The sequence below is a fragment of the Oxyura jamaicensis genome, chromosome 5, assembly GCF_011077185.1.
Source record: "Oxyura jamaicensis isolate SHBP4307 breed ruddy duck chromosome 5, BPBGC_Ojam_1.0, whole genome shotgun sequence".
Lineage (NCBI taxonomy): Eukaryota > Metazoa > Chordata > Aves > Anseriformes > Anatidae > Oxyura > Oxyura jamaicensis.
In genome coordinates this window covers 20,501,798-20,513,232 of record NC_048897.1, presented here as the reverse complement: position 1 = coordinate 20,513,232, position 11,435 = coordinate 20,501,798, and the positions used below count along the sequence as shown (strand labels likewise).

The window sequence follows — 11,435 nt, the reverse complement described above, 5'->3', positions numbered from 1 at the left end:
AGGGCCCGCAGCGGGGCCGAGGCGGCGGCCGCTGCTCTCCACATGACGGCGGCGGAGCCGAGGGCCGCTGCGCCAACGGCAATAACGGGCGGGCGGCCGCCGCCCCCGCCAGGCAGCCTCAATCGAGAGCTGAGGCCTTTCCCCCCCGGGGCCGGCCTCCCCCCGGGACGGCCTCGCCTCGCCCCCGCCGCCCGCCCCGCGGAGCCCGAGGGGCGCCCGGAGCCCGCCCCGGCCCTGCCCGCTCGCAGGCAGGCAGGCAGCCCGAGCTCACGGCAGGCTTTAATGAGTGACAAAAATACAGCCGGTGCGCAACGCGAGGGGCGGCTCGGAGCTGTAAGGCACTGACCCGGTAACAACCTGTGCCAAGGCACCAGCGCCTTCCTCTGTACGAGCCGATCGCTACTCACCATCCCCGCTCTTGCCCTCTTCTCAGAGAAAACCGTAAGGGAAGGCGGGAGGGCGCTACGGCCTTGCCGAGACACTGCAACAGCACCACAGCCTTGTGCACAACGGGACAGCCAGCCCTGCTGAGATGACCACATGCAGGTCCAGGCGTGACCACCAACAGCTCCACACCAGTTCTGTTCTTTTCCCTTATGCTTCTGAATGTTCCAAAAGCACAAAGTTTTTTCATTTCTACTGGATATACCCAGAATATTCTGTCAGGCTATGGGCTGTTGTCACCTATAAATTAGTTAATGTGTTATTTCAGGATGCTGGCACACTACTGCCACACTTGTAAGTGAAAACCATATTAATATTAGATCTCAAAATTGACGGTGTTAAGGCAGATGCATATGCTTCAGTGATGTGGGAGAGGAGAAAAGAATAGAGTAAAATAGAAGTAAGTGCACATGGAGAAACGGAAGATTACTGGAGGTAGGCAGAAAGAAGAGCTGTTTCTAGAAAGAACAGTGCAACAAATAATCTCTGGTAAGGATAACAGCATCCAACACGTTTCCTCTAAGGAAGCCTTGCAAGGTAAATTTTCATCCCATTTCTCAGCTCAGCTTAGTTACCTTCCACTTAAACTCATATTCAAAAAAGACCCAGCCTTGCCACCGTCATTTTTCCACAGCTTGGAAACCCATACCACATACAGTAAGGAGAACAAGACATCCCTGAGGTTAGAAGACAGTGTGAAAAGGAAGCAGCTCTCATGGCTCTTACTCACTATCTTCTTCAAAGAAACTCAGCAGCTTATTTTCTGATGTTCTTTGCTCTCACTCAGAGTCACATAACAAAACAAATTTGAAACACCAGCATCTTCCTCTGGAAAGTAACCTAACTCACATCACAGCTTATTAGTTGTTCCAGATGGCTTGTCATTGAGGTGCCTGTGGAAGAAGGCTTGGATCTGCTGCCAGGCATCTTTCTGTGCCTCAGAGTGTGCCTTGGGCTCCCCTCCCCACATCACAGGCTTGCCAACTAGCAGGTGCATTGAGGCTGCACACATTGGGAAAAAGGGGGGTTCGATATAATGCCCTGCTCCAGGATAACAGACTATCTCAGGCTTTTCCTTCCCATGTGCTTGCAAATGTTTGCTCCCCTCAACTGCAAAGAATTCACTTTTCCAGTTGTGATCATCCTGGCCAACAATGAACAAAAAGCGACACTCGGCCTTCTCCAAAGGGATAAAGCTTTGGCGGTCAGGCCCTTCTAACGGGTTGTTCAGTACATCGACAATATCAGCGATCCCAGACTTGTTGATCTTGATGCGTTTCCTGTCGGCACTGAGGGGGGGAATGGTGATATCCTTGTAGCGGAGCACTGCGCCCACATTCGCCACCGAGCCATTGATCACAGCGGTGGCCGTGATGCCCTTAAGGAATGAGGCCATGGAGAGGCACAGGTCACCCCCCTTCGAGAATCCAAGCAGCCCAACCCCTGGACCTTTCACCTGGATGGGAAAGAAAGAGAAACCACAATCAATAAACCACCACTAGCTATTTCTTTGAAGTGCTGCCACATTCACAGCAGTCCTTGTTCTGAATTTGGACCCCAGGCAGAGGCATTTAAGGTACTGTGTGCAAGGCCCATGTCTGAAGGACCTTGGAGCACTGCTCTGTGCTTTATTTATTACCACAAGCCCTGCTGAGACTGCAGCAGCATCCTAACAGAGGACACTGGAAGATGGTTAGTGAATATCACAATTGCTCCAACATCCAAAGACCCTCTAAAAGGCTAAAAAGACAGCACTAAAATTTAATACCTCCTGTACCTTAGCACCAGCATGACAGGCTCCACACCCACTGACTTTGAATCACAGAAAAGGGGGTAATTAGAAAATACGGCCCAAACTTTGCAAAACGTTGAAAACATGGTGGCAGGTATCAGTGAAGATGTTCATGAGAGGCAAAGATACTGTTGTCAGGGGGAGATAAAAAAAAAATAGTTTTTGGGCAGAGGAGTAGCAAAAGCAGTTAGGGTTAAAGCAACTGAAAGGCAACCAAGGCCTTTAACAATTACTCATCTTTCTGAGGCTGAGGAAGGTATTTATTTTAAGCTCTCCAGAGAGGCAAAGCACTGCCTTGTGCAATTCTAGCTATTGCTGTGTACAGCTATTTGGAAGAAGATGCAGAACTAAGTGGGGCTCTCTTCCAAGAGGTGCCATCTTGATGCAGCCCTAAGCAGAGCTCACTCTCTTCCAGGAGGTGCCAGCTCAGGAACCCTGATCCCTGAGTTCACAGGCAGCTACTAAAAGCCACACACCACATACCACCATTTGGAGTGACTACAACAGCTTATTACAATACACAGCAACAAATGGGTATTTATGGACTTCTTGAGCCCTGGATCACAGAGGCGTATCACATGCTCCAAGGCTGAGAAGGACATTTAGTTCTCAAGGACATTTTACAGAGCATAAAGCTCAAAGCCCTGTTGGAAGCCTGATAAGCCTCAAGGCTACTGGTTCCCCAGTTACAACACTGGGCTGAATGAAGCAGAAATTACCAGTATGTGACCCACATGTCCTTGTGTCACCTGGCCAGATCAGAAGAACTGGAATAATCTGCCAGAGAACCACTGTAATGGGAGTTAAAGATATGAAAGGAACTATTTACAGCCAACGTGAACAGAGATGCTATTTTAAACAGAGCAGTTCTGCCCTGTCTGCAGTCTGACAGGACTTAACTAACAACAATTACCAGTAGTGAGAAAGAGTCAATAAAAAAGCCAACCTGTGTGTGTTTTATCATGTAGTTTATGGCTTCTTCAAAATATTCCAGGTGGAACTCCTTCATCTCTTTGGGGAGATCTTCATAGCCGTAGAAAGCCAGAGCCAGCACAGCAAAGCCATGGTTTGCCAGCAGGCATGCCCTGTATTCAGGGAGTCCTCCTCCAGTTCCATACAAGTCAATAATTCCAGGAAAGGGTCCATTTCCTGCAACAGACCACAAAACAGCTACCTTAACCCATCACTTTTCCCTTATATCCCAAATTGATAGGACTGGGAATGTATCCTTTTTTTTAAAAAAAAAAAAAAAAAGCGTCAGGAATGGTACTAAGCATCCTAAATTCTGTGCCAATTTTCAGTAAATGGATAAATTGCTTCAAGATTAGACAAGACAGCACAGAACAGCAGTCTTGATAACGTTTTAGTGAACATCAGGCCTGGAAGGGAAGGGCTCCCCTGACAGTCACATTTAGTTCCCTATATAATGTAAACTCACTGCAAAGATATCAAGCTCTGCTTCAAAAATACTCAGGAGGATTCTCCTCACTGCATTTCTTAAAGATGGATCAAAAAATCTCATCTTCTGATGTTCCAAGCTTCTCAGTTCCTGAGTCAATGTACTACAGCAGGTTAACCAGGGCACTAAGGGAAGAAAATATTTTCAATCAGCCTTGCTACCCTCATGAGGGAAACTCTGCCTTAGGCTCATCAAGAGACAGGGATGGAACAGAGCTGAGAGGGATGGCTACAAACTGATAAAGAAGTATGGAAAGGAGGAGGCCATAAAGATTCTTCATTCCTGCTGTGAATATAGGCAATCTCAGGTGTCCACACACTAATGTGCAGAACTTGGGCAACAAACAACAAGAACTCAAAAGTCACCACCAGCCACAGGGCTACAATGCAATCATAATCAGGGATGCTGGCTGGGACAGCATGTACGATTGCACTGCTCTCAGGGAGGAGCCACCAACGGCAGGCAGGGAAGGAGGCAGGGAGGGAAAAGTGCATGCTATGTAGAAGTGCTCTCTGACTCTGTGGGGTTCCAGCATAAAACCAGAGACGTGCCTGGTGAGAGCCTCTGGGTCACAGGGAGAAGGGAAGATGGGAATGTGTTGGGGGATCGTGACTGCTAAAGAGCACCTGAAGAGCACCTCCAAGAATCTGGAAATCTGGAAACCTCCAAGACCCTTTCAATAATTTGCTGACAAAAAGGCTGTAAGGGCAAACCTGTATAATGCTCTACTTGACTTTCTGCTTGGAAGGGGAGAGAAATGGTGCAAATTTGGCAGCAAAAAGCAGCTCAGACTGCAGCACCTCTGAAATGACTGAGTTCAGGATTTGGGGAAAGGCTGCAATGGGCAGCAGCACAGTTAGGACTTGAGACTTTTGGACAGCAACGTTCAACCCTGAGAATGACTAGCTGAGTTCCCTGGAGAGCAGCCAGGTAGGGGAAAGGTAGCTTGAGGGCTGTCCGGCACCACACGCCACCACCACAGCATTTGAAAACAAGTGTTCGCATGCAACTGTTGGCCAAAACCAAGCTTTCCTCTGAGCAATGTACAGTTCTGTATCAACAACTAGTACAGTGACACAGAGTTTGTGAATGGCAGTAAATTTGCAAGAGCACTGAGAGTGAGCTTCAATCCAAGGGGATTCTGGTGAATTTAAGGACTGGGCTAACAGATAGGTCATGAAGTCTTCACCCATGGAGATGGGTGAAGGTGTTCTCAGAATAATCGCATGTAATCCCACACCTTGGGAAGCGACTGCCTGAGCAGCAGCCCTGTCAAAAACCACCGTGGATCCCGGGCTGAACAGGAGTCACTAAAACAAACTCACGGGACAGGGAGCCCGGCAGGGCCGGTACTCACCGGGGGGCAGGAAGAGCGTGGCACGGATCCTTCCCTCTCGCACCGGCACCCTGCGCACCCCGTCCCGCAGGAACACCCGCTCGTGCTCGGCCTGGGCCAGGAGCTGCCCGGGGGTGTCCCCGTGGCCCTCAAACACCTCCAGCTGCAGGCGGAAGGGGGTCTGCACGTCCTTCTTCACCAGCCGCCAGAAGGGCTTGCGGGGCTGCAAAGCCCAGAGCAGCCCCATGGGCTCCAGGCCGCTGAAGCTGCCTCCCGGCAGCGCGGGGCAGCGGGCCAGGTCCAGCTCCCCATCATCCGCCGCCTGGTACCGGCCATGGGCCTCGAAGAGCTCGCCCGCCTCGTCCCGCAAGGATGTCCGCAGCGTGACCTGCTGCCGCGGGCCGAGGCCCTGCACGGCGATGGCCAGCGGCTCGTCGAAGAGGCTGCGGGCGGCCGGCGAGAAGCGGATGGTGGCGGCCATGGAGGACAGACCGTGGGCGGGGAGTGCACCAGGGATCCGCGCGGGGCCGGGCCAGGGGAGCCTCTGCCAGCAGCGAGCGCTCACCCGGCTCAGGGAGAGGGCAGCGACCTGCCCCATGGCTCCACAACGCTTCCGCCTCCGGGAGCCAGCGCCCTGCTTCGCCCGCCCGGGCCGGGCTGGGCTGGAGAGGCCGGCCCCGAGCGGCACAGGGCCGCTGCGGGGCGGGGATGGCGCGCTCGGGGAGGGGCCTGGGCGCTGCGCCGGAGACCGTGCCGGGGAGCGGCGGCTTGGCGGTGGGGCAGCGCCTGTGTGTTAGGGCTGACTGGTGTTAGCCCGCGCTCCGCGCTTCACAGAGCGGCACGGACGAAGCCCCGTCACAGCGCAGACCCTGCCGCTTGCCCTCGGCCGAGGCATCGGAAAGGGGCAGTTTGGGACGGGATCCACTCGGGGTGTTTTGAAGCGCTCGTATGAGCAAAATGAGCTCATGCCCGCCATTTTGTCCAACCTTTTAGTCACAGAGCGTGAGCACCAACCATGGGAATTCACATTTGGAAGCACAAGTCCTGTGAGGAGCGGCTGAGGGCACTGGGGTTGTTTAGTCTGGAGAAGAGGAGGCTCAGGGGAGACCTCACTGCTCTCTACAGCTACCTGAAAGGAAGCTGTGGGGAGCAGGGTGTCAGCTTCTTCTTGTAGATAACTAGTGATAGTGAAGCCAGGGATAGAAGAATGGGGGCTTGCTTAATCACATTAATGATTTCTAAATAAAGCAATCATTATTATTAAAGCCAGGAATGGAAGAATGGGGGCCTGCTTAATCACATTAAAATAGATGCTGCTGAGTGTCTTTGCTTACTACTGTGCAAATTAACTGAAACAAGGAGTCTTGGGGCCCCTCACAGAGGATGTTTCCCGACAACAATGGGGAACCTCTCTCAAAAGCCAGCTGAGACCAACCTTGTGGTTTGGACAAGGAGCAGCTGAGCTTGTTCAGCCTTCATCCCCACGACCCCCTGACGACCACCACCAGAAGGCACTGCACAAGCACAGACAGGAGGAGTTTATGGAAATGACTTATTGGAGCTAATTTTAATACAAAACGGCGATAGGTTATGCATATGTATAGACATATTGGGAAACAATGCATATGTAACTCTTTACTGCATATAACCAAGGCAAGTTGCCGCCTTGGGGCGTGCATGCCTTTGGGAGCTATCCCGCATGCACCCAGCACCGAAATAAACCACATACCTACTTTATAAATCATTTGCTTTGAGTTGTAGAGTTCTTCCATGAATCAATAGGACTAGAGGGAATGGCCTGAAGTTGCGCCAGGGGAAATTCAGGTTTGAAATTAGGAGACATTTATTCTCAGAAAGAGCAGTTGGGCATTGGAACAGGTTGCCCAGGGAGGTGGTGGCATCACCATCCCTGGGGTTGTTCAAGGAAAAGTTGGACCTGGTACTTAGGTACAGGGTTTAGTGGGTGACATTAGTAGGGGATGGTTGGACCAGATGATCTTGAAGGTCTCTTTCAACCTTAATGATTCTGTGATTCTATGACATGCAAATCCAGCACTTGGATAGATTTGCCACAACAGCTACCCGAGCTGCAAGGTTAAGGAGAGAGATACCTCTCCATATTTCATAGGTTCCTAATCCATGCAGTGTGTAGCCTAAAAATGTTTTGGTCAGAATTTGGAACCTCATTTCCTGTGTTATTAATGTATAAACAGCCTTTGGCTTAGAATAAAGTAAAATTATACAAATTAATTGTAATAATATTTCTAAATAGTTGTAAAAGTAATTCCAGAGGTTAAAGGAGCAATTGAAGATGGATCTGACTTTCATGGTCAGAGACCATGTTATGGTCGTGCATCCTTGTGACTGCAGTCCAGTCACAAAGCCAGGCCTGGGGCAGAGGGTTTAAGATTAAGGGTCGGCATCGTGTTTTCTGGAGGGGGCACCTTTCTCTGTGTTGTGTTGTTGGGTGGTGGTACATACCCACATACCTGGTGGGGAATTCCTTTGCTTTTGATGGCAGTGAGGGTAATGCAGTGTAACTGGTGTGCTCCCTGGGTTCTTTCTCTGGCGCACCTTGATGTAAGCCCAGTCTCCTGGTTCCAGAGCATGGCACAGTTTGAAGGAAAGCTCTGGAAGATCTTGCGTTACTTGAGAATGTACAGATATTACATGTTTCGTTAGGGGCCTGCAATAATTTAATGTTAAAACATCAGTCAGTTGCAGGTCAAGTCTATGCAGTGCTTCAGGTGGTGAATGGGGAAGGCTCATAGGCTGTCCCATAAGGATCTCACAAGGCAAACAGCCATGCTTCCTATTTGCTGTGCTTTGCGTATACAACAATGGTAGTCGCTGTGTTTCTGGACATTTTAGGCCTGCTTCCTAACATACCTTAACTAATTTACTTATCATGTCAGAGTTCCTTCTTTCTACTGTACTGCTATATTGAGGATGGTAGGTGCAGTGCTGGTGTTGCTTAATGTTTAAAGCTGTGCAAATATTTTTAATCACTTGGCTTGTGAAATGAGTGCCTTGATTGCTATCTGTAGTAAGAGGAATGCCAAATCAAAATATCAAGTCTCTTAAAAGTTTCTTGGCCACAATAGTGACATGAGCATGTTTTGCAGGGATAAGCCTCAACCCATCCTGAGAACTTGCAGTGGATTACAAACACATATTCTGGATTACAACATTTAGCCATCTGGAGGAAACTCTTATCTGCAGATTATTTGCAGGTCCCAAGGTTAGAGATGTGCTGCAGGGGTTGTTTCTGTATACCGGACTATGTTACGGACTAGGCACATGGGACAGGTAGTACAATACTGCTGTGCTTCGAAGAAAATTTTGGAGCAAACCAATCTCCCTGTATGGCTGCAATCACCCCCCCTTGGCTAGTGTGAGCCACAGAGTGTGACACATGAGCAAGACAGGGTAAAATAGAGTGAGGCATGACCAAAGGACCATCCAGAGAACACAAAGAATCTGGGTGACGTTGGCAACCACTGTGGAGCCAAGAGTCCTTCTCAGTTGCAGGAGCCTTGTTCTACAATAATTAAACTTCTGAAAGAGAAGGTGAATCAGTCAGAAAGATAAATGACAACAAAATCCGGAGCCCAAGGGCTACAAAGGGCCACAGTACTGGCAGGATGATCTGCCAGGTCATTTCCTCATGTGACAGTGTCATGGTCCCATGTTGTGGTTTCGGCTGGCACCATACCAGCTACTATGAGGAAAATTAACTTTATCTCAGCTGAAACCTTGTCAGCCTGACATGCAACAATAGCTAAAGAAGAGGATAGAAGAAGGGCTTGTAAAAGAGCATCATGTAACAATTACTCTTAATAGGAGAACCTGTACAGGTAGGAAAACCAGTGATTCCAAAGCTGACCAAAGTCACGTACAACACCAAAGACATAGCAAGAGTCAGGGTAGATGGTTGCAGGTTGACTCTGATCCAGAACTCAAGCACAGATAAGATCAACAAGTTCAGCAGCTTGTGCAGAAGAGACAGAAGGAAGAGCAAAGACCTCCTATGTGCCGTGCACAGTATAGACAGCACAGCTGGAAACAAGTTTTCCAGTTGCATCTTGGAGGCAAGAGTCATCTACAGAAAGGATAAGATCTGGGTTGAGCAAGGGCACATTCTGAAGACCAGGCCGTGAGGTAAGGATCTGTTTGGTAAGACAGTCATGAGATTCACCATCCATAGGGGCTAGCAAAAGAGAATCAATTGCCAGTCAGGTACATTTCCTTTGAGATAGGTTACTGAGAAACACACAGGAGAAGCTTTTCCCAATTTAAAGTAATTTGGAAATGTTCAGCACTTAGCATGTGGCCTACTTCATTTGTGTGAGAACACCAAATCTGTAAAGATGTCCTGAAGTCCCGATGTCCTGAAAAATGTTCTTGCTCCATGATGTCCTGAAAAAAAGACGGGTCTGGAGACACAGGTGTCAATGCAAGATTAGATTGCCAGAGATGAAGGAGAGAGATGAATTCTTCCCAATGCATTGTTGACATGTCAAGAAACATTCCATCCAGATAACAGTGGATGGCACAACTTAGTTTACACAAGAGATCTTTGCTCAACAATTTACTAAGAACAGTAGCTATTAAAAGAAAAGTAAGATAATCAGAAACAGGACCAACTGAAACACTGTCAGGAGTTATAAGAGGACATGGGATGGATTATCCTGCAATACTCACACCATTTACAACTTCAGAAGAAAAAGGTAACTCAGGAAGTCAGAGGCAGGTGAAGTAGAATGAGAAGCTCCAGTATCAAGGAGACAGGTTACGGTTTTTCCTCCAACCAGGCAATTTAGATAGGGTCCATACTTAGGGCTAGTGGTGGAATCAATTTCCTCCTCCTCTGGTTCATCTGAGTTATCCGGAAGGTATGGGGATTGATGAGAAAAATAAATCTGTAATGTCATCCACAATATTCAGCTGTACCAGAGCAGTAGTATGAGAAACAGATGTCAATGTTGAGGTGGTTTAGTTTTTTTGGCAGTTAATTTCTCTTTAAAATCTTTTTTTTCCCCATTTTAGGTTGTCCTGGGACTCTTTTAGGATCCAAGTTTTTTTGATTCAGTGCACTGCTTAGATGCTTCACTGTACCAACTTACCAACTGAAAAAGGCATCCCACTGAGTCTGCAAGGTACCTTTTTTTTTTTTTTTTTTAATCTTTTGTTTAGAGGGATCATCCTGGGTATAGGAATATCATTTTTGAAAACAAACAAACAAAAAACCTTGAAGGTTTTAGGAGAGTAACATCTGTATATAAATTGGGCTGGGTTACCATGAAGGGAAACCTCTATCACTTTGAATGGTCCGGTGCCCATCTGTATTCAGTCTCAACACACACACATGCACCGCAAGGTTACATTTCAGGGATCCCAGACCATGTTTTAACCTCACCAAGATGTCTTATGTCAGACCATGATTTTAAAGGTACCTTTTAATTGCTTTCAAGACTTACTTTTATGCAAAAATAGTGGTTTGCTATTCAAATCCCAGCCTGCATTTTATTCACACTGAGCTGACAGCCCACTGAAGGCATGAAGGGACCCTCCTGTTGAGTCACAGGAGTCAGAGTGGACAGCCTTGTTTTTTGAACTCCTCTGGAGCCTAGCTGAAGCTGGATCCAATCTTAGTCTCAGACTTGGTCAACAGCTCATGTCTAATAGAGTTTGTCACATTTGTACCCATACAACTGGCCGGACAGTCACGAACAGTTGCAGAAAAAAAAAAAAATGAAATGAATTCCCCAAACAAATTAAGGCGTTATGTTTACCCAAATAAATAAGATTTTCCAATCAAATTTATCAATTTCAATTACATTTATTTTAGCCAGATATCCAGTTCTGGACTGACTTGTATTTAAAGTCCAAATGGTAATGTTCAACAACAGTGAAGGATGGTGTCCTGAAGGAGCTTGTTAACTGCCACAGTTGACAGTCTAGAGAGGAGTCTGGAGGAACGGCACATCAGTATTATCTTAGCTCAGAAGTGGAGGTAGAAGTGGGGGTTGGAAACAATCACAGACTGTGAGCTTTTCATCAGAAGACACGTTCCTTTTGTTAGGATGAACTTCTTAGTCAGACCTCTCAAATCTTAAATATTAACAATTTTGCCACCATACCCAACCGACTGTCTGTCAGACTGACCCAAGGCTCGGTCTTCTGCTCTCTAGGGCTGGCAGAAAGAGCACAGCTTCTTCCAGCTCTCCCAGCCCCTCCTGGGGATGCTGGCTGGGGTGTCTTCCCGAGCTACCCAGGACTGGGCCATGACTGTGGGCCAGGGGACATGTGGGGCAGTATGTTCAGAGGTATTCACAAGCCACAGGACAGAGTCTCAGTCAGGATCCACTGCCATGACATGGAAAGGAAAGCACCAGTGTGCA

General features: G+C 48.2%; 2 protein-coding genes across 2 annotated transcripts in view; both read right to left on the bottom strand.

Moving 5' to 3' along the window:
- LOC118167569 (acyl-coenzyme A thioesterase 5-like) overlaps positions 1-158 on the bottom strand; it is a 7,319-nt gene extending 7,161 nt beyond the window's left edge. Inside the window, exon 1 of the mRNA XM_035327077.1 lies at positions 31-158. Within this exon, the coding sequence (XP_035182968.1) occupies positions 31-44 (14 nt within the window). The 5' untranslated portion in view covers positions 45-158. The remainder of the gene's footprint in view (positions 1-30) is intronic.
- A 557-nt stretch (positions 159-715) lies between these two features.
- LOC118167568 (acyl-coenzyme A thioesterase 1-like) lies at positions 716-5,705 on the bottom strand. Its single transcript, XM_035327076.1, has 3 exons — positions 5,053-5,705; positions 3,183-3,385; positions 716-1,900 (listed from the first exon to the last, which is right to left on the bottom strand). Exons 1-3 carry the CDS (start codon positions 5,627-5,629, stop codon positions 1,295-1,297), a joined length of 1,386 nt encoding a protein of 461 aa, XP_035182967.1. The 5' UTR covers positions 5,630-5,705; the 3' UTR covers positions 716-1,294.
- Positions 5,706-11,435: the final 5,730 nt, after the last annotated feature.